The sequence below is a fragment of the Ylistrum balloti genome, unplaced genomic scaffold, assembly GCF_031769215.1.
Source record: "Ylistrum balloti isolate Yb309-2 unplaced genomic scaffold, AGI_CSIRO_Ybal_v1 Utg370738, whole genome shotgun sequence".
NCBI lineage: Eukaryota > Metazoa > Mollusca > Bivalvia > Pectinida > Pectinidae > Ylistrum > Ylistrum balloti.
In genome coordinates, this window is record NW_026782435.1 from 436,870 (window position 1) to 462,224 (window position 25,355).

Genomic DNA, 25,355 nt, shown 5'->3' on the forward strand with positions numbered 1-25,355 from the left:
TGTCAATACTATACTGGCCGTGCTTTCTTTTACAAAAGCAACAAAAAGGTTTGAACGTAATGAACAGACAACCAAGGCAACCAGAACCTCCCTTTCATATTCTTATTCTATCTTTTCCCATTTCCTCACCTTCTGCTTTCCCTCTGTGAATATTAAATATTTAAGTATTGTCGTCACGTAATATGATCAATTGTTGTGTATTGTAATGTTGGGAGATGGCCTAGTAAGTTGTTAGAACTTGTGACCAATCCCTTTGGGCAGGGACGTATATTAGACTGTATTATACGTCCCTGCTTTGGGGTATATTTTTATCAATAAAATATGTTTGAATGAATAGAAATATACTGTTTTTTCAATCCTGATTGCGAAAATATATTATCTAGTGATCGCAAAATCATTATCTTACGATCTTGCTTTATTACGATGTCCATGTTTGGTTTCTCGCCTCTTTACATAGCTACAAAGACCACTTCTAAAATATTACTAATCCCAGTTCCAGTAAACACACACTTTTTTCCGGTCCAGGACCCGGACAAATTGTTATTACTAAGTCACTTCCGGTAAGAGTTGCCCCGTCGCCGTCATCCATATCAAAAGCGGCCCACAGCGACAACGGTGGTCAAAAACATGGGGCTTGATATGGGCATGTACGATCTTTTTGAGTATTTCCTCAGTCGTCCATGGCTTTTACTGGTTTTGTTTCTGCTGTATGTTTTTATTTATGCACTGTCAGTTTTGATGTCGGGTCCAAGGCCAGGAAAGAATCCGTTCTCAGTGTCACACATAAAACCGGTTGGAGACCTTGTGACTGATAAGCAGGTGCGCGACAGAGTGATCAAACAGAGTAAGTACTGGTGTATATATCTTTATAAACCATACATATGTTTAAGTCACTGCTTTTGCAGACTTTCTTCCTTTGCAACTTTGCAAATAGTTCATTAAAAATACCGGTCTACGCTAACATTGGTACCGCGTCAACTTTTTGCATGTTGTTAGACACAGGTATAACGTTTATTACTCAATAAAGGAATTATTAAAATCTTCATAAATGAAGTGTTGGGTGCTAAAATTGTCCCAGGACACTCGTTCCTCCGAGGACACTCATAAGGTTCACCGGTGTACAGGGGGCAATCGTTTCGGTACCAGGTTGTTTCGGTACTTCCAATATAAGTCTTTTCGAAAATTGTTTGATTTATGCATTTATTTAGGTTTTTTAATGTGTGTTTTCATTAATGAATATTGCTAATTCCGTTACTGTACACTGTACACTCACAATGACACTCTTGCTGTATAAACCATTTTGCAAGTGCTGAAACAGAAGACGTGAATGAAATTAAAAGAGAGCATGAATATGTTTCCTGCTAACTGGATTTTAGTTATGAAACTAAATGCCATAATAAGACATTTTGAAACTTATTTATCAGAAGGAAGAATAAGATGAATTTGAAGTGAAAGTTCACCTTTTTTTTAAAAATAAAATTCTCCAAATAAATAATTTCTTGTGTACCAAGTAAGATATTAAACGACTAATTCATATGGAAATTCATGAAAAGTTTTTCTTAAATATTGACATGTGTTTTAAGATATGAGAAACTTCATCATTTTACATTAAGTGTATGGCAGCGATGAACATAAACTCGGAAGAACTTATATTTCAACAAACAAAGATTTATAAATCAGAAGAACACAGGCATGCAAACATAACTTTAGATCATATACAACACTAGATAAATGTGAATTTTTTCTCAGTTATACTAATCATCACAGCAAAGTGGTTATCAAATTGAAACACTATCGAGAAAGTTAAACGTTTTGGTATATGTCTGAACTTGAGGTCTTTCTCTGCTCATTTGTGAATGGGCTTTTTTGTCTCATTTCGGGAATAAATTATCAGTTGGGTAGGATTCAACTATATATTAAGGGAATTGGGCCATAAAGTGAAATAAATTCAATTGGGAATGGAGCTCAAATACAGCCCCACAGAGCCCTTGTAAAAAGCCTGTAATTTATTGAGAAATATTGGAGTGTATGCATATTTTGCTTTGCACTTTTGTATGAAATGAAAATAAAGCAGGTATATATCCCCTAAATCCCTAAATACCCCACATTTTTCAGAGATTTGTGACATGGTTTAACACTTCAAATAGGGACTACATAACTAATTTACTTTATTTTCCTGTGAGTTGATAATTGTATATGAGAGCAAAATTTAGTACTATAAAATTTACATGAATTGGGAATGCTAATTAACTAAAATGATCATGCAGATTCATTTTTCATTTATCAAATAATATAAACAGTGTACTTGTTGTTCACTGTTAAGATTTGCAGAAAATGTCCTGCATCTCGTAATCACAATTTTCTACGTCAGTTGCCTTGATGTTATCTCTATATATTAAGTTTGGCCTTTGCACATGCTATCATATGACTATCGTTATTTTGTAACTTTATATGCATATTTGTCTGTGTAATGGGAGAAATTGCTTTTAGATTGACCAAATTTAACACTTTTCTCTTTGTAACATTTTATTTGCCAACAAAGTACATTTCAGTAACTGGAACAGTGATGACTTAAAATTCTACAAAATGAAAGCTGGAAAATACACTTACTATACTGTATCATTCATCCTTTATCCTTAAAGGTTCTGGGAAATTGGGTGGGGAATGTATTGGCATTAATTGGTATTAAAGGGAATCTCATTTTAGTTAATGCAAAGGGGTTAACAAGTTCAACATAAGTTAAAATACAGTAGTTCATACAGACAGTAAAATAGGTTTAACATTTTACACAGTGAAGTATAATCCCATTGTTTGATTGGTGGGAGATAATGGAATTGATCGTAAAGAAAAAATATATTATCATGAGGGGAGGGAAGAGGTTCATGTAACTTTTTAAAGCTGTAGAAAATTTAACTGTTACAATTTAATCTTTCTCTTGAGGGAATGTAACACTACAGACAAATAGAATGATTCATAATAATTACCTCCCAGTTCATGAGTATATATAAAAAGTCAGACAACACTGTCATAGACACACAGTAATTATCTTATTTATACATATATATTGCACAAAATCAGGAGAACACACCATTTCAAGTATTTAGTCACAATTTCCTTTTAGAATAACAATTACACATATAGGATATTAGACATTCTCTGAAATTTCAACTACTTTTTCCAGTGAATACTTCCTATGTTTTCATAGAGTTGACAGGAAATTACAATTTAACTCCAGTGACCTAGGAGATTATAAATAACAATAACATATAGTCTATTAAAACCCCATCATTCAAACAACAAATGTAACACAACTTCAGCTTTGAAAATTGAAAACATACAATATACAAGATGACATCATAGTTTATATGATATCATAAAACAGTGTGCAACAAATGTACAGTATCTAAGATTCAGGTTTTATATGCACAATTACAGCCTTTTTGCCTTTCAGAAGGTGAAAAAAAACTTGCAGTATATTTTAAAGTCTTTGTAAAGATAAACATTAGTCATGAAACATACATTTCTGTTTTAAGATGTTACATTCACATGTAGGTTTATCTTGGCCCCTAGTTGGTCCTGGTTATTTTCACTATTAATACAGTGGTACGTGTATGTACATGTGTACATCCTTTACATTGTAGGTAATAGACGGGGCATTCATCCGTGTCAGCTTCTAGACAGTGTCTACACATCAATTGTGATTAGCAGACAATTTCAATGAAACCATGTATATATAAATATAAAAGTATACCACCTGTGCCTTTTGAATTAATTGGAAAATTGTTGATTAAAAGTCAGCTTGTTTAATGAAAAATTCAACCCATTTTGGTACTGGATAATGTTGTTAGTAATGTTAGACAGTCATGCTTAATCATTTATAGTGCACACTTGATATGGACTCGGTGACTGGAACAACATGGTATATAAACAGATTTAGAGAGAAATCTCAACCGATCATATTTTTGACAAGGAAACATTTTTTAATATTCACACATACCCCGAACAACGCAGCGAGATCTATTTACAGTCATTTTTGTTGAATTTGAATAGAGGCTCATGTGAAAATGTTTGATGAAAACATCAGTAAAATTCCATTTCACACTTCACTTAACTTTGAATGTACTTTGGATGAGGGTTTATTGGGTCCTTGAGAAACTACTGATCCACAAATAGCTATATATATATAAAGATATGCTTTGCCTATATAAAGATATGCTTTGCCTGTACATGATGAGTTAGAGTGATTTAGCTTTACATTTAAACTTTCCACCTTTAATGCAATAGAACATGTTTGATAGGATCTCAGAATTAATGGCGTGATTTTAAATCTCATTATCTCTGTCAACCATGACCTGTTCATAAATTATGTAATTTTTCATATATATTCTTTTATTTTTAGATTTATTAACAATATTTTTTATTTTGGAGTAAATATCAAGTATATACATGCAGTCTGTGATTAGAATTTGAAGTGTATTTAAAGTGACAAGATATCTCTTAAAGTAGGTCATCATCAGTCTATGTGCACACATATATTGAAGTTATGATTAAAAGCCCATTAGCTTTGTCTGGAAACTTTGAAAGCTCAAACAATTAAACTTTACACTCTTATACATTGTTGGATCAAAATGTTCAATACTATGTACATTGTTTATTGGTTCCACATATATTCAACTTTGCTTAAAAACGTACAGCTTTGTTTCCGCTCCATATCTTTAGATTGGTTAGTAATGTACATGAATTCATCAAACATTTTACACTTACATAAATTTGTTTGTTGTCTGGCCCATCATAATTCATCTGTTTTTGACAGGTGCTAGAATTTTACACTTACATAAATTTGTTTGTTGTATGACCCATCATAATTCATCTGTTTTTGACAGGTGCTAGAATTTTACACTTACATAAATTTGTTTGTTGTCTGACCCATCATAATTCATCTGTTTTTGACAGGTGCTAGAATTTTACACTTACATAAATTTGTTTGTTGTCTGACCCATCATAATTTTGTCTGACCCATCATAATTCATCTGTTTTTGACAGGTGCTAGAATTTTGGTGTGTTCCCTGGACGCATACATGTCTAGAACAATAGGTAGAAACATCAAAGGGAGGGTAATTATAGTCTATATCATACATGTATTATATTTACCTGAGATATTTTACCTGTGGATCTACCTGTGTTACCTGTATTAACCTGTGATAACTTGCAGAAAGAAAACTAAGATATCAATATGAAGTTCAATATTTATTAACTTTTCTTATGATAATATTACAATTGATTAAATTTAAAATACATTTAATATAAAGAAAGAACACAAAGATGCCAATATTTATGAATATATTCTATCATAATAGCACAATTACCTTTAAATAACATGTAACTTCAACTAAAATATCAAGTTCAACATGTATGAATATATTCTATCATAATATTACAATTAACTTTAAATTCAAATCAAATCTATAAGGTACAATATTTTGATCTAAAGAAAGATCAATGTACAACATATCAGCACATAACTAAAGACATATATACAGCACTAGGAAATGATAAATATATGCAGCACTACTACAAAAACTTATAAATATACAGCACCAGGAAATGACAAATATATGCAACATGACTATGAATACTAATAAATACACTGCACTTATATGTCACACTATTAGAAACTGATTGATGTTACAGCACTAACGGCATATACGAGACACTAAAGACTGATAAGTGATAACACTAATTCAATGATGAATATATAGCACTGACATAAATATCTGCAACAATGACACAACGTACAAAGTCATTCGTTTTGCTCAGAGCAAGTCTAGGCAAGACATTTCAACCCAAGTGAAGAAGCTCAGATGCTGCATCAGCGTACGCAATGATGTCTATGGTGTTGCTCTCCAGTCTCTGTTTCAGCAGGGCAAGGCGGGTGTCAATGTTTCTGTACCTCTTGGGTCGGGGTCGTCTGGTTCCACCGGCGCGTCGTTGGAGTCTTGCAATTTCGTTGGTAGCCTGAATGTCTTTGAATGTCTGGATGATCTCGAAGATGTTTGGATGGGCGTGTTGCACAATCTTCTTCAGCTTCCCGTGCCAGGCTTCAACAGTTCTTGTCTCTTCATCCCATTCGTTGTCACGCAGTTTGCAGAGTTCCTCACTGTAGATGGTAGGGATTGGTCTGATTTCTTTCTGGCAGCGGTCAGTGATGCAGTTCATGATCTCCTTGGCTACGATGCTTGCATGGTCTCCCGGGTGATTGTGTGGTTGCCGTCCAACTCCTATTATGATGTTGTTGCGGGTGTTGATTGTAGCAAGGCAGTTGGTAATGGTGCATCTCCAGTAAGTTCTGAAAGAGAAAAAGAAGATATTAATGTCTGGTTCACATAAATGTATAGTTTGCAACACTTGAGATTTATATGTAGAAAAAAAAAATCTATCAGTGTTTCAAAGCAACACTTACTGTGACTTCAAGAGTATGATGTATAAAAAATATGATTTATTATTTTCATTTATTTATTTATTCATCAATTTACTTTTTATCTCTAATTATTTCTTCCTTATTGCATACATAAGAGCAAAAAAGTCCATTGATACAATTTATGAGTTTTTGTTTCAAGGATAGAATTAACAAAATATTTCTTTTTACAAAACAACTTTTACATCAGTATTTACCTTTCTCCTCGAGATGATCTAATTCTGTACAAGTAACCATTATATGATAAGTTGTTACCCCCAAGTCTATTTCTAATGAACTTAAAATTTAACTGAGCGTTAGCCATGATTGGGAATTGAAACACTAGAAGATTTGTTGAATGATAGCAAAGTAAATTATACCAATGTGAAAAATGTGGGAGCTTATATAGATAAACTGCATGAATAGCTTGGATACTCACCTCAAAGTGTCATGTCATCTGTAGCTTTGGTCCTATTAACTGAGTTCATCAGTTTTTTAATTGATCTTTGAGAGGTGAACAGTTTTAGATCAATTAATTTATTTAGCAAACATCATTTGAATATAAAATTTACTATACAAACACTTTTTAAAGAAAATAATCAAAATAATCATATCAAGCAGTTATTGTGATTTGAATAAATGAAATTGAATGCATGCATAATTGTGCATAAATTAAAAAATATTAAAACAAAATTGTACACAATTTATATCCTTCATCTTGTAAATTGAACATTTCTTAAATAATTTGTTTAAAGTTTATATATATAATCCATACAATTGTAATTTCTTCTTTTTTTTTACTTTAAATAAGTCTATTATACACTATATGTCCTCATCTGTAATTTCCCACCCTAAAATCAGGATGCCTGTACACTCACAGGTAAATACAGGTAACTTGTACAGGTAAATATAACTACCTACACAAGGAAACAGACTATAATCACTGTGTAAACATATCACCCAAGACATGTTTTTAAAATGTATGCGTTCTGGGATACAGCCAGAATTTTACACTTACATAAATTTGTTTGTTGTCTGGCCCATCATAATTCATCTGTTTTTGACAGGTGCTAGAATTTTACACTTACATAAATTTGTTTGTTGTCTGACCCATCATAATTCATCTGTTTTTGACAGGTGCTAGAATTTTACACTTACATAAATTTGTTTGTTGTCTGACCCATCATAATTCATCTGTTTTTGTTTTTGCTAGATCTTAGCTAAGTTTTTTTTCTCCAAAAATTTCTCAAGATACCGCTGTAATGTTGTGGGATACTATACACTAGTGTATGTGCACCTTATACCTTAACAAAACAAATGTGTGTTTATTGAATAAAGAGTTAAATTTTCTTGCAAATGCTACTTTCCTTAAAGAGTCGTTACAATTTAAGTGATATAGTGTCACATTGATCTAAAATTAATGGAAAAATGAAGAGTACATGGCAGAAAAAGTCTGACATTTGTCATGACAGAGAAAGCCTGACATTTGTCTTGGCAGAGAAAGCCTGACATTTGTCATGACAGAGAAAGCCTGACATTTGTCATGACAGAGAAAGCCTGACATTTGTCTTGGCAGAGAAAGCCTGACATTTGTCATGACAGAGAAAGCCTGACATTTGTCTTGGCAGAGAAAGCCTGACATTTGTCATGGCAGAGAAAGCCTGACATTTGTCATGACAGAGAAAAGCCTGACATTTGTCTTGGCAGAAAAAGCCTGACATTTGTCATTGCAGAGAAAGCCTGACATTTGTCATGACAGAGAAAAGCCTGACATTTGTCTTGGCAGAGAAAGCCTGACATTTGTCATGGCAAAGAAAACCTGACATTTGTCATCTCAGAGAAAACCTGACATTTGTCATGACAGAAAACCAGACATTTGTCATGGCAGAGAAAACTTGACATTTGTCTTGGCAGAGAAAGCCTGACATTTGTCATGGCAGAGAAAACATGACATTTGTCTTGGCATAGAAAGCCTGACATTTGTCTTGACTAGAAAAAGTCGGACAGTTATCATGATAAGAGAAAGTCAGACAGTTATCATGTCTAGAGAAAGTCAGACAGTTATCTTGATTAGAGAAAGTCTGACAGTTATCATTCCTAGAGATTGCCTGACATTAAAATCATTCCTAGACATTGCCTGACATCAATATCATTCCTAGAGATTGCCTGACATTAAAATCATTCCTAGAGATTGCCTGACATTAAAATCATTCCTAGAGATTGCCTGACATCAATATCATTCCTAGAGATTGCCTGACATTAATTCCATTCCTAGAGATTGCCTGACATTAATTCCATTCCTAGAGATTGCCTGACATTAATATCATTCCTAGAGATTGCCTGACATTAATTCCATTCCTAGAGATTGCCTGACATTAATATCATTCCTAGAGATTGCCTGACATTAATATCATTCCTAGAGATTGCCTGACATTAATATCATTCCTAGAGATTGCCTGACATTAATATCATTCCTAGAGATTGCCTGACATTAATATCATTCATAGAGATTGCCTGACATTAATATCATTCATAGAGATTGCCTGACATTAATATCATTCCTAGAGATTGCCTGACATTAATATCATTCCTAGAGATTGCCTGACATTAATATCATTCCTAGAGATTGCCTGACATTAATTCCATTCCGAGAGATTGCCTGACATTAATATCATTCCTAGAGATTGCCCGACATTAATTCCATTCCTAGAGATTGCCCAACATTAATATCATTCCTAGAGATTGCCTGACATTAATATCATTCCTAGATATTGCCTGACATTAATATCATTCCTAGAGATTGCCTGACATTAATATCATTCCTAGAGATTGCCTGACATTAATATCATTCCTAGAGATTGCCTGACATTAATATCATTCCTAGAGATTGCCTGACATTAATTCCATTCCTAGAGATTGCCTGACATTAATATCATTCCTAGAGATTGCCTGACATTAATATCATTCCTAGAGATTGCCTGACATTAATATCATTCCTAGAGATTGCCTGACATTAATATCATTCCTAGAGATTGCCTGACATTAATTCTATTCCTAGAGAATGAAGAATAGCATGAACAGTTATAAATCTGAATGAAAAAAAAAGATTCCTGTTTATTTGCTAATTAATGAATTTCCAGCTATATATGTAAAGTATATATAGTTAGTCAGTTGAGTTCTTAATATTGAACCAACTTTCATGAATGACGTGGAAATCTTGAACAAGATCGGGGCTTTTTCTGGGAGCTTTGACGGGTCACACATGGGCCCAATACCTCATTGGATTTATTTCATAAAATTGCTAAATTCCCAAAATATATATTGAACTCTTTAAATTTCCTTCCCATTTGATCAAATTTCTGTGCTAAATGTGACACATGCACATTGATGATCATCTTCACACACATTTTCAACATACATGGATGAACTACAATGAATTATTTAGAATTTTGTCATATAGGTTTGTAAGTCCAAATGTAATAATGCATACTCTCTAACTTACTTTCTATGGTTAATCCTGCCCTAATAGAATGAATAAGTTGAGTGAGGAAAAGTTACATACAAGTGTTTGAAATGTATATAGTAACTGACATAAGTCTGTACTGAAGGGTTTAGATACATGTCTTATTTGCTACAGGTCACAGACTGATATGATGTACATTTAGTTAGGTCATTTACCACTATAGAATAGGACAAATTTGATTTTTTTTCTTCAGTTTTATGGAGGAAAACAGCTCAGATGGACTGGATATACCTAAAAAACATCTACATAAGATTAAAAATATTATAGACTTTAAATTTGAGTTATAAATTACATTTTGGATCTATTCTTCTTAAGGGTTCAAGATATCCAAGGTCCCGGAAGAAATAGATGACATTATCATCGGAAGTGGTATTGGTGGTTTGGGGGCTGCGTCTATATTGTCTCGGTCAGGTCACTGCGTTCTAGTTCTGGAGCAGCATGATCAGGCTGGAGGATGCTGTCACACATTCCATGAGAAAGGCTATGAGTTTGATACTGGTAAGTGAGGTCACAATATCCAACCAAATCAGAGATCAGGGCTTTCGATCTGCCAAATTTGGGGCCAATATTCGGCCCCATTCCCAATGCAAAATAGTATTTTTCTTCCCAATATAGACCCCAAGTTTTCCCAATTCTAAGGAAAACGCTGCTATTTTTCCCAATTCTAAGGAAAACGCTGCTACTTTTCCCAATTCTAAGGGCCCCGGGCCCCGGGCCCCAGTCCCAAAATGGGGTGTGAGAGCCCTGGAGATCTATTGAAAGTTGTTGTTTTACTTTACAGATATTTTATGTAATCTGTGGACTCCATATTTTTAATCATATTCTATCCTCATTTTGCATTAATACTATTTTACAGCAGCATTATGTCTGAGACGATACATCTCCTTCGGATCATCTTTTCAAAAGTTCTATGAAAGTGGTAAAATAAGTTCTTGTACAAAAGACTTAGGTATACTTAATAAAGGTTAGATATACCTAATAAAGGTTAGATATACCTGATAAAGGTTAGATATACCTGATAATGGTTAGATATACCTAATAAAGGTTAGATATACCTGATAAAGGTTAGATATACCTAATAAAGGTCAGATATACCTGATAAAGGTCAGATATACCTGATGAAGGTTAGATATACCTGATAAAGGTTAGATTTACCTGATAAAGGTTAGATATACCTGATAAAGGTTAGATATACCTAATAAAGGTTAGATATACCTAATAAAGGTTAGATATAAAGGTTAGATATACCTGATAAAGGTTAGATATACCTGATAAAGGTTAGATATACCTGATAATGGTTAGATATACCTGATAAAGGTTAGATATACCTAATAAAGGTTAGATATACCTGATAAAGGTCAGATATACCTGATAAAGGTCAGATATACCTAATAAAGGTCAGATATACCTGATAAAGGTCAGATATACCTGATAAAGGTTAGATATACCTGATAAAGGTTAGATATAACTAATAAAGGTCAGATATACCTAATAAAGGTCAGATATACCTGATAAAGGTCTTGATAAAGGTCAGATATACCTGATAAAGGTTAGATATACCTGATAGAGGTTAGATATACCTGATAAAGGTTAGATATACCTGATAAAGGTTAGATATACCTAATATAGGTTAGATATACCTGATAAAGGTTAGATATACCTAATAAAGGTTCAGACCACAAATAAATTATACATATGTGTGATACGGTCTTATTACAAAAGTTTTGTGTGAATATCTAATGTAACAAACTTGTAACATTCTGTTTGACTTTGGTAGGTATTCATTACATCGGTAAGATGTATGAAGGAGCTGATAACAGAGCCCTGATCGACATGGTGACAGGGGGTAAAATTGAGTATCCAAAGATGACCGAATGTTATGATGTGGTAAGTCCATTTTCTGTTAATTTCATTTTTAACAGACTTGGGTTCTATTTAACTTGGAATTTTTCCGTGCAGTGTTGAATTTTTTTTAACCACACTTACAACATACAATGCAGAAGGTGTAAGCTACCTTTCATGTGCATGAAACCAAGATTTTGTTTGGTATTTTATTTCTGATTGTATGGACTATACAGAAATATCAAAGACTAGAAATATCAAAGACTAGAAATATCAAAGTCTAGAAATATCAAAGTCAGAAAATATCTAGAAAATCAGAAATATCAAAGACTAGAAATATCAAAGATCTAGAAATATCAAAGACTAGAAATATCAAAGAAATATCTAGAAATATCTAGAAATATCAAAGTCTAGAAATATCAAAGACTAGAAATATCAAAGTCTAGAAATATCAAAGACTAGAAATATCAAAGACTAGAAATATCAAAGATTAGAAATATCAAAGTCTAGAAATATCAAAGACTAGAAATATCAAAGATTAGAAATATCAAAGTCTAGAAATATCAAAGATTAGAAATATCAAAGTCTAGAAATATCAAAGACTAGAAATATCAAAGATTAGAAATATCAAAGTCTAGAAATATCAAAGACTAGAAATATCAAAGACTAGAAATATCAAAGTCTAGAAATATCAAAGTCTAGAAATATCAAAGACTAGAAATATCAAAGACTAGAAATATCAAAGACTAGAAATATCAAAGTCTAGAAATATCAAAGACTAGAAATATCAAAGACTAGAAATATCAAAGTCTAGAAATATCAAAGTCTAGAAATATCAAAGACTAGAAATATCAAAGTCTAGAAATATCAAAGTCTAGAAATATCAAAGACTAGAAATATCAAAGTCTAGAAATATCAAAGACTAGAAATATCAAAGTCTAGAAATATCAAAGACTAGAAATATCAAAGTCTAGAAATATCAAAGACTAGAAATATCAAAGTCTAGAAATATCAAAGACTAGAAATATCAAATAGAAATATCAAAGACTAGAAATATCAAAGTCTAGAAATATCAAAGTCTAGAAATATCAAAGACTAGAAATATCAAAGTCTAGAAATATCAAAGATTAGAAATATCAAAGACTAGAAATATCAAAGATTAGAAATATCAAAGACTAGAAATATCAAAGACATGACATCAGGTCCAAAAATATCATAGCTTATTAGCAAGTGGGTGACTTACACTGAAATAAAAGTTCTTGCTTTGGTTTGCTTAGGTCTGGAGGTTAAAGGTCAAGGTCACTAGCATATTAGTGAAATAGAAAAACTGTTTTCACACGATATCTCAAGTTTTCTTTGGCAGATTCCATGCAGATTTCAGACTCTTTGAAATCCAGATATCCCTGCTTCTCTTTAGAATTCCATATCATTATTGACCATTTTTTAAAAAAAAATGTATGCAGTATGTGCCTTTTTTACTTTGACTACAAATCTTCATATTGATAAGTTGATCTTTGATCACTTTCTATGAAATCTTGAATTGGTATATCATTAGATAAACCAGTATTAGATAAAAGTATGGGATGGTATTAATATTGATTATCATTGTTTTGTCTAAATTGATAGCTTTTATATACTGTAAGTGAATTACCAGAACACCAACCAGGAGTATTTTGTATTGCTGTGAAGATTTAAATGTTTAGCGCAGAGATAAAAAGTCCTGCAATTTCAGCTTCTGAAATGATGTATTCAAATTAACATCATCCCTTGAAAAGTGTCTTTGAATTATATGTCTCCAAGTTTGATCTGTCATAAACATGGCATGTCATATTTAAGGACACGAGATTGTAGGTAGTTGTGGTCAATCAGCTGCTTGATACTGTCATGTTGAAAAGGTACATTAAATCAGCCATGAGTAAGAGTCGCGATTGTTGCTCAGCATAATGATTTGTGCATTGATTCAATCCACATCAGTACATACCTGGTATGTTTTTCGTGCCATTTTCTTTGGGTCCTTCTATTGGTTTTACATAACTTACCTAACAACTGTCATTTAGTCCAACAATGGTTTAGGGTTATACATTGAGACACTTTAGATGTAATGGAAAGCGATATACCATCACATTTAAGATATAAAACTTTTAATAAATTTTTGTCGGTACCTGTCCTTTCACTTATAATCACATGGTACCACTTAATAGCACAGTTAATGAACAGTTTGTTTCACTTAACAACCTATATTAAGTGGAAGTAAATCAGCAACGATATAGCAGTATTATATAGGACCTATGTAGAGAGATCAATGCGACTTTGATTTCCTAGTTTTTTTGTAGATATTCACTTTCCTATTTTTGGTATCAATTATAACTCATCAACGATAGTACAAATTTTATTTTACTAGGTTTGCCTCGGAGGTTCTGATAAGGTGAAGAAGTTCAAAATAATGGACAACAGAAAGGCTTTCGCAGAAGAGCTCATCAAGAACTTCCCTGAAGAAAAGGAAGCCATTGAAAAATTCATGGTTTTACTCAAGGTAGATGTCTGCTTGTACACTCTTCAAATTTAGGCAGAATTATTTATACTCTATCATCAATTTCTTCTGGCCGTCCATCTCATTGTACATTGGTAAACATCAGTTATATAGGATGCTGTAGTGAGGTTATGTAGGATCTTGCTAAGAAAATTTTTACTTTCTAAGACAATACAGATTCTCTACAAAAAGAAACAAGCATATATTCTTAATATTTCTACTAAAATTAACAAAGAGAAGCTGGTTAGATTATGCAGTGGTAAATGTGTTTGAATTACACCTCTGCAAGTTGGGTTTGAATTCCTGATCACAGTATGAAAGAGTGAGGCGATACCTGGCAGACAACTTTAAGTTTTTCTTTGATATTCTGGTTTCATTCTATAATGAGACTGTTTGTACATTTCAATATCCAGAGTGAGAGATATCATATTTACCTTTAATATGGCTTTAAAATTAATAAAATTCATAAAGAATTTTGATATTTTTTATTATGGAATTTAGGTGAGTCTAAATACGGCAGATCAAATTTTTTGATATGGAAGTCAGTACTTGATTAAAAATCCAGCAGATTTATGCATACTGTGTTTCTGATTTTCATCAGTTGATTTTCACAGGATGCCAGGTCCTATTTTATGGGATTTTATGTGCTGAAGGTTTTACCAAAATGGCTTGCATCCCTATTGTCATCCATTGGCATTATGGACCTAGTGTTTCGTCCTTGGTCAAAGTATACGTCCAAATCCACAAAGGAGGTCCTTGATTCTCTCACAGATAATGATGACCTGAAGGCAGTGTTAACATACAGCTTTGGCGACTATGGTGAGATGATTTTATGTCATGGTTATGTGCCAGGATCTATACCATGTGAGCTATTACCACGCTAGTGTTGATAGTTTAGATGCTTACTTTGTTAGATTCTAATAAATGGTTTTCTTTTATATATGCATATTTTGGAAATTAATAGTCACGATTTAAAATAAAGCCATAATTATCAGCTTTATGAGTATGTTGTGTTAGAGAACAAAGCAGTAATTCTGTGAACTGATAACATGTAGTTTTAGCATATTGATAGTCAGTCATCTACATTTTTTTCTGTATATTTGAGATTTTCCTTTTACAGGTGTGGCCCCATCCAAGTCCCCGTTTGGACTTCAGGCAACTCTGTTGAACCACTATATGGGTGGAGCTTTCTATATCAGAGGTGGACCCAGTGAGATCGCACTTCATGCTATACCTGTCATAGAGAAAAGTGGTGGCCGTGTCCTTGTCAACGCGCGTGTCAACAAAATCATCCTTAGTGACAAAGGCAGAGCAGTTGGTAAGCCTAGATAGTTAGTCTTTATTGTATTTTTCAAATATGCCAAGTTGAAAATGAAGGTAAAATTTACAGATCAGATGCATTCTCAGCATGATCTTCACATGAAGACAAGGTTAACAGTAGATGTGAAAAGTGAACATTACCTCTACCTGTAGCTGATGCTATGTTGTAGTGTTGACCTAATGTAAGAATTCTATGTAAAGGTGAACATATGTAGGTATTATGTAAGTGTCCTAATGGTTGATATCAACTTATGCTGCTAGCCTGATGTTCCAAGACAAGTTAAATAAGGTTAACAATCTTGAATGTACCATTGGTGTTAGTATCTACATCATCTAAATTTGATTGTTCTACAGGTGTGGAGGTAAAGACAGGTGACGGAAGTACCCAGATATTTGCCAAGCGTGTCATCTCTGATGCTGGAGTATTCAACACTTTCACCAAATTACTACCACAGGAAGTGGCACAAAAGTCAAGTAAGCATGACATACAAAATGTAACTTTGATGACCTGTCATTTTATTTAGGGATGGATAGGAGGGGAGAGGGATAATAGTCTTAATCATGTCCATACCTCACTTCCTCTATCCTGCTCCGCCATGTTCAATTTCAAATTGGTGTCATATCAGAGAACCTCACAACAGATTTGGATTATATTTATTCCAAAATATAACATCAAGTTCTGTGCTTACCATATTAAGGTGTTCATAGTTTGAAGGACTCGTTCAACAATTTCTGTAAAATTCATCGAACAATCACACATATTTGGACTGGAAAGCCAATATTTATGTCTTACAGATATGCCCTAGTTGATAAAGACCTTCATGAATTTTTTCAATATTATTCTCTGTGTTTTCCATGGTAACTATTTCTATGATGATTACTTTATCTGATGTTCTATATTATCAGAGCTCTATCCAGCAATTAAGAATGTTGGAAACAGTCTCTCCTACATGTCTGTATTTATCGGGATGGATGGATCACAACAGGAACTTGGCATTGAGGGACACAACATGTGGTGCTTCAACAGGTATAGTAATAAGACAAAGAACAGGGACCTATTCTTCTCTGTAAATAACACACAAGCCAGGTGCTTCACTGTATATCACACCAGGGCCAGACACTTCACTGTATATCACACCAGGGCCAGACACTTCACTGTATATCACACCAGGGCCAGACACTTCACTATATATCACACCAGGGCCAGACACTTCACTGTATATCACACCAGGGCCAGACACTTCACTGTATATCACACCAGGGCCAGGTACACCAGGGCCAGACACTTCACTGTATATCACACCAGGGCCAGACACTTCACTGTATATCACACCAGCGCCAGACACTTCACTGTATATCACACCAGGGCCAGACACTTCACTGTATATCACACCAGGGCCAGACACTTCACTGTATATCACACCAGGGCCAGACACTTCACTGTATATCACACCAGGGCCAGACACTTCACTGTATATCACACCAGTGCCAGACACTTCACTGTATATCACACCAGTGCCAGACACTTCACTGTATATCACACCAGTGCCAGACACTTCACTGTATATCACACCAGGGCCAGACACTTCACTGTATATCACACCAGGGCCAGACACTTCACTGTATATCACACCAGGGCCAGACACTTCACTGTATATCACACCAGGGCCAGACACTTCACTGTATATCACACCAGGGCCAGACACTTCACTATATATCACACCAGGGCCAGACACTTCACTATATATCACACCAGGGCCAGACACTTCACTATATATCACACCAGGGCCAGACACTTCACTGTATATCACACCAGGGCCAGACACTTCACTGTATATCACACCAGGGCCAGACACTTCACTGTATATCACACCAGGGCCAGGTGCTTCACTGTATATCACACCAGGGCCAGACACTTCACTGTATATCACACCAGGGCCAGACACTTCACTGTATATCACACCAGGGCCAGGTGCTTCACTGTATATCACACCAGGGCCAGACACTTCACTGTATATCACACCAGGGCCAGACACTTCACTGTATATCACACCAGGGCCAGACACTTCACTGTATATCACACCAGGGCCAGACACTTCACTGTATATCACACCAGGGCCAGACACTTCACTGTATATCACAACAGGGCCAGACACTTCACTGTATATCACACCACCAGGGTATATCACACCAGGGCCAGACACTTCACTGTATATCACACCAGGGCCAGGTACTTCACTGTATATCACACCAGGGCCAGACACTTCACTGTATATCACACCAGGGCCAGACACTTCACTGTATATCACACCAGGGCCAGACACTTCACTGTATATCACACCAGGGCCAGGTACTTCACTGTATATCACACCACCAGGTGCTTCACTGACCAGGTGCCAGAGGGCCACTTCACTGTATATCACAGGGCCAGGGCCAGACACTTCACTGTATATCACACCAGGGCCAGGTGCTTCACTGTATATCACACCAGGGCCAGACACTTCACTGTATATCACACCAGGGCCAGACACTTCACTGTATATCACACCAGGGCCAGACACTTCACTGTATATCACACCAGGGCCAGACACTTCACTGTATATCACACCAGGGCCAGACACTTCACTGTATATCACACCAGAGCCAGACACTTCACTGTATATCACACCAGGGCCAGACACTTCACTGTATATCACACCAGGGCCAGACACTTCACTGTATATCACACCAGGGCCAGACACTTCACTGTATATCACACCAGTGCCAGACACTTCACTGTATATCACACCAGGGCCAGACACTTCACTGTATATCACACCAGTGCCAGACACTTCACTGTATATCACACCAGGGCCAGACACTTCACTGTATATCACACCAGGGCCAGACACTTCACTGTATATCACACCAGGGCCAGACACTTCACTGTATATCACACCAGGGCCAGACACTTCACTGTATATCACACCAGGGCCAGACACTTCACTGTATATCACACCAGGGCCAGGTGCTTCACTGTATATCACACCAGGGCCAGGTACTTCACTGTATATCACACCAGGGCCAGACACTTCACTGTATATCACACCAGGGCCAGACACTTCACTGTATATCACACCAGGGCCAGACACTTCACTGTATATCACACCAGGGCCAGAAACTTCACAGAATATCACACCACGGCCAGACTCTTCACTGTATATCACAACAGGGCCAGACACTTCACTGTATATCACACCAGGGCCAGACACTTCACTGTATATCACACCAGGGCCAGACACTTCACTGTATATCACACCAGGGCCAGACACTTCACTGTATATCACACCAGGGCCAGACACTTCACTGTATATCACACCAGGGCCAGACACTTCACTGTATATCACACCAGGGCCAGACACTTCACTGTATATCACACCAGGGCCAGGTTCTTCACTGTATATCACACCAGGGCCAGACACTTCACTATATATCACACCAGGGCCAGACACTTCACTATATATCACACCAGGGCCAGACACTTCACTGTATATCACACCAGGGCCAGACACTTCACTGTATATCACACCAGGGCCAGGTACTTCACTGTATATCACACCAGGGCCAGACACTTCACTGTATATCACACCAGGGCCAGGTGCTTCACTGTATATCACACCAGGGCCAGGTGCTTCACTGTATATCACACCTGGGCAAGAGACTTCACTGTATATCACACCAGGGGCTGGTGCTTCACTGTATATCACACCAGGGCCAGACACTTCACTGTATATCACACCAGGGCCAGGTGCTTCACTGTATATCACACCAGGGCCAGGTGCTTCACTGTATATCACACCAGGGGCTGGTGCTTCACTGTATATCACACCAGGGCCAGACACTTCACTGTATATCACACCAGGGCCAGGTGCTTCACTGTATATCACACCAGGGCCAGACACTTCACTGTATATCACACCAGGGCCAGGTTCTTCACTGTATATCACACCAGGGCCAGACACTTCACTGTATATCACACCAGGGCTAGTTTGTTCACTGTATGTCTTACACAAAATAATATGTTACATATGGGCCTGTTCTTCATTGGATACTTTACACCAACAATATATAGGGACCATTTCAGTCCTTATAAACCGTACATAGATATAATACTGCACAGGGACTGGATTCTTTACTGGATGTCCTACTCAAATAATACAATGACCATTGTGTCATTAAGCAATTTCAGAAGGTAAATATTATGAGTGGATGTATAATGTTGAATTGTTTAAGAGTGCAAAGATTATTATGCAATCAAGTTAAGGATTTATATTCACTGATATGATATTAACAGGTTAACCATAAAACAATATTGTTACCATTTATCTCATTACTTTTAATGAAAAAAAATTCTTGCTTTTGTACAGGACTGATCAGGAGAAGGCGATGTACGAATGGCTTGATATGTCTGTGGAAGATGCAGCCCACAGCGAGGTTCCGTTGATGTTTGTCTCCTTCCCGTCTGCCAAGGATCCTACCTGGCCACAACGTTTCCCAGGTATGGACAACAAAAAGGGTCTATGGAGACCATATCAGTGTAATATCATGTTAAGGATTCCCTCAATCGGTTGTCTTTATAATTCATAACTGAACCCTTTTGCAGTGTTTAAACATTTTAAATTAGCATTAATAAATCTGAGGAACAAAATGGACGTTCTAGTGTAAACATCCTCAGTGTCCCCTGTGATCAGAAGGAGAAGAGAAATGTCAATAAGTTTCAATGAATTTCTAATTAATTTGTATAAAATGATTGTCTTTCACTACCCTAGTAAATAATGACTGATGAAGGCAATTTTTTCCAGATAAAAGTACCTGCCTAATCATAACAGTAGGAAGATTTGAATGGTTCGCACGGTGGCAGAATGAGAGGCTGAAGCACCGTAGTGAGGAGTATGAGGGTCTGAAGAATCGCATGGGAAGACAGATGTGGAATCAGCTGACTGCCATTTGTCCAAAACTAGAGGGAAGGGTGAGTTAAACATGTTTAAATCATATTTTGTTATAAAAAAACAAGGGGGGGGGAAGACAGAAAGGTCATTAAGTTGCAACCAACACATCTCATTTTTTGCTGACATAACAATTTGCTCCTTCCCTCTTGTTGTAATGTTGAAGTACATCTATCCCCCCTCTTCAAGACAATGTTAGATGTGGCGTTATCAGTCTGCTAATGGTCTATACATATTGGCTTACTGTATTATTACCCACAAAGCATACACATAATAGCCTGCACCTCTTCCTTGCTGTGTTTTTAGCTCACCATGAGCAAATTAGTTCAAGTTCAGTAAGATTTCAAATGTTTGGTGCCAGCATCCTTCTGAAGTTTTGCAATAAATTCACATAAAGCATCGATCGCTTTTATCACTAACAAGATTTAGCAATTAAATTTCTAAGGATATTACCAAAATGTTCACATACAATATGATAATATTTTGTCTGTTGCTTGTTTACAGGATGACTACTTCGAGGTTGGCTCCCCTCTCAGTAGCAAATACTACATGGGATATGAAGAGGGAGAAATATACGGACTGGATCATACCATTAACAAATTCCTTCCAAGTTCTGCCATTCAACTCCGTCCCAAGACTGATATACCAGGGCTTTACTTGACAGGTAGGTAGTACTGGTGATTCACCTATTACTGACATACCAGGGCTGTACTTGTCAGTAGGTAGTACTGGTGATTCACCTATTACTGACATACCAGGGCTGTACCTGTCACTAGGTAGTACTGGTGATTTACCTATTACTGACATACCAGGGCTTTACATGACAGGTAGGTAGTACTGGTGATTTATCTATTACTGATATACCAGGGCTGTACCTGTCAGTAGGTAGTACTGGTGATTTACTTATTACTGATATACCAGGGCTGTACCTGTCAGTAGGTAGTACTGGTGATTTACTTATTACTGACATACCAGGGATGTACTTGTCAGTAGGTAGTACTGGTGATTTACCTATTACTTACATACCAGGGCTTTACATGACAGGTAGGTAGTACTGGTGATTTACCTATTACTGACATACCAGGGCTGTACCTGTCAGTAGGTAGTACTGGTGATTTACCTATTACTGACATACCAGGGCTGTACCTGTCAGTAGGTAGTACTGGTGATTTACCTATTACTGACATACCAGGGCTTTACATGACAGGTAGGTAGTACTGGTGATTTACCTATTACTGACATACCAGGGCTGTACATGACAGGTAGGTAGTACTGGTGATTTACCTATTACTGACATACCAGGGCTGTACCTGTCAGTAGGTAGTACTGGTGATTTACCTATTACTGACATACCAGGGCTGTAACTGTCAGTAGGTAGTACTGGTGATTTACCTATTACTGACATACCAGGGCTTTACATGACAGGTAGGTAGTACTGGTGATTTACCTATTACTGACATACCAGGGCTGTAACTGTCAGTAGGCAGTACTGGTGATTTACCTATTACTGACATACCAGGGCTTTACATGACAGGTAGGTAGTACTGGTGATTTACCTATTACTGACATACCAGGGCTGTACTTGTCAGTAGGTAGTACTGGTGATTTACCTATTACTGACATACCAGGGCTGTACCTGTCAGTAGGTAGTACTGGTGATTTACCTATTACTGACATACCAGGGCTGTACTTGTCAGTAGGTAGTACTGGTGATTTACCTATTACTGACATACCAGGGCTTTACATGACAGGTAGGTAGTACTGGTGATTTACCTATTACTGACATACCAGGGCTGTACTTGTCAGTAGGTAGTACTGGTGATTTACCTATTACTGACATACCAGGGCTTTACATGACAGGTAGGTAGTACTGGTGATTTACCTATTACTGACATACCAGGGCTGTACTTGTCAGTAGGTAGTACTGGTGATTTACCTATTACTGACATACCAGGGCTTTACATGACAGGTAGGTAGTACTGGTGATTTACCTATTACTGACATACCACGGCTGTACCTGTCAGTAGGTAGTACTGGTGATTTACCTATTACTGACATACCAGGGCTTTACATGACAGGTAGGTAGTACTGGTGATTTACCTATTACTGACATACCAGGGCTTTACATGACAGGTAGGTAGTACTGGTGATTTACCTATTACTGACATACCAGGGCTGTACCTGTCAGTAGGTAGTACTGGTGATTTACCTATTACTGACATACCAGGGCTTTACATGACAGGTAGGTAGTACTGGTGATTTACCCTCTTAGACTCCTATCTGATATAAAGATTGTAGGGTACAATTAATATTTCTAAACAATTTTATCTTAACCTAAGATGTTTTGTTTCTTTTAGGTCAGGACATCTTGGTGTGTGGTTTCAGTGGTGCTTTGTTTGGTGGCATGTTGTGTGCATCCTCCGTTCTACACCGTAACCTCCACAATGACCTTGCAAAAGTTGTGAAGGATGTCAAAGCAGCTGCTAAAGCAGAAAAGAAGACATCTTAAGCCAATGCTAGAGGATGAGATAAAATCCAACATACATATACAAGTTTAGACTGGTCCAAATATCTAAAAGAAATTTTCTCACCTACAAATTTAAAGGTACATTCAAGTGTTACCTGAATGAAAACAGCCCAGAACCTTCACAGCAAAACAAATTGGCTTATTACTATATGTTATAGATTAAAAAAATTCTTGTATTTAATTCTTTTGGTAAAATGGAAACAGATTTAAATTATTGTCATTGGTCTGGACAAGAATTTTTTTTTTCACAGACATTGGGTAAAAACAATGTAAATGTTCTTTTAGAAAATGTTTTGATGATGTGATGATGTGAAATAAATACAAGAATATTAAAGGGATCTATATTAGTAGAGTTTGTAAAAAACAACAGTAGGTAGGTTGGTCTGATCAATAGGTAGGTTGGTCTGATCAATAGGTAGGTTGGTCTGATCAATAGGTAGGTTGGTCTCATCAATAGGTAGGTTGGTCTGATAGTGGTATGAGTAAAATAATAGTAAAAAAAAATATGTCAGCATTAGAAAAAAAAAGTTTTGTTTGCTTGATTTTGAATATCACATTATGTTTTGCTAATTTCATTGTTTGATCAGTTCAGAAGTTTTGGGCATTAATGTGAAATGCTGATGGTATCTGATTTGTCTACCAACCATTAAGAAACCTTTGTAGTAGTAGCTAAGTGTGATTAACAGCAAGGAAACAAATGTGTAGGTGGTGGCTATATCATTGTAAGGTGAACAATTTGATGTAAGTAAGATAAAAATCTGGATGATACCCAGTAATAGTATTCCATTATTACTGTATATCATTGGACATGTATAACATGTGGAAGGATATATTATGTATTTAGCTAACCCATGACTGTATAAAGACATTTTATTTAAGTGTCATACTGTTACTAACTGTTGGAACAGAACACTAGTGACCTCTGCATTACTTGTTGCAAGGAAATGAAACACTCACAAAGAATAATTTGTATTTTACATCACTACTTTTTTGACTATACCTGGTTATGTCCCCTTATACAAACCTGGAATAGTTGCTATATAGTGATATGCTTTTCAAGGCTGGTTTAAAATTAAACCGGTTAAAGGGTAACATGTTTAAAGTGATATAATGTTCGTTGGAAATTACGTTTTTTATTATCCAAAATTATATATTGAATCTTCTTTCAAATGGAATATTTTTCTGCTGCAATACACATCTCTATATGTTATTCTTCCTCATTGGTGAAAACACATTTTTGTTAATGTGTACAGATATAAATGTTGCATCATATTAATGGAGTGTCCATTTAATATGGATTTCATTAAACAACTTCAATAGTTTGTTACGCTATTAGAAATGGTGATAATATCAAATTATTCATCTTTTTACCCTTGCCCGTCACACTTTTCATCGTCTTTATGTTGAAGTATAAGCATTCATTGGTATCTTATTGAAAATTTAATATATTATACCATTACAAAAAGAACCAAATGTTTTATGCAGATGAACTATGTATGATTATCATCAGGAAAGCTTTCTGTACCCACTGATAGTAAAATTTATTGCATGAGAAATTCAGTCAAAATATGTTTAAAATCAAAGAAGTTTGAATCCAAAAATGTTGCAACAATCTTAGACTTTAAGAGTGTTGGTTCTGCCAATACTTCATCTTCTCAAATTGTCAAATTGTTAATTCTTTATACTTCAGGTCTTTACATCACCTGACTGTCCTATTTAGAATCCATAACAATAAGTGTTTGTTTAAATGTTGTTTTATGTAATACTTTGTTCAGTATTGTAAAACTTTTTTCATTTAACAGGATATTCTAGTTGTTTTGTGTGAACAAGTCATTCTGATAAAGGGAATGTGTTGTTCAGTTGAAACAAACCACATATATAAAAAAGTATATATAATATATAAAAAAGTATATATAATATATAAAAAAGTATATATAATATGTAATTACTGAGTATTTAGACAGAATTATAACTTATGATATTAAAAGAAATATGTATTTTTGTATCTGTAATGACTAAAGGTAGTTATATTTGTGGTTCTAGAATACCAAACAATGTTATCTGTCCTAATGGAAGCTAGTTGTACTGTCATACCTCCAGACAACATCAAGATTCCCTGGAGGAAGGAGAAGACTTTGATATTAGTAATGAATGGAGCCTGAATCACTCATACA

At 35.7% G+C, this 25,355-nt stretch overlaps 1 protein-coding gene across 1 annotated transcript; it reads left to right on the top strand.

Moving 5' to 3' along the window:
* The first annotated feature begins 601 nt into the window (after positions 1-601).
* Positions 602-25,355, top strand: LOC132557908 (all-trans-retinol 13,14-reductase-like). The gene is made up of 12 exons (XM_060222432.1): positions 602-844; positions 10,293-10,475; positions 11,755-11,864; positions 14,221-14,352; positions 14,964-15,168; positions 15,470-15,667; positions 16,024-16,143; positions 16,576-16,696; positions 20,076-20,206; positions 20,511-20,677; positions 21,159-21,318; positions 23,012-25,355. Exons 1-12 carry the CDS (start codon positions 628-630, stop codon positions 23,161-23,163), a joined length of 1,896 nt encoding a protein of 631 aa, XP_060078415.1. The 5' UTR covers positions 602-627; the 3' UTR covers positions 23,164-25,355.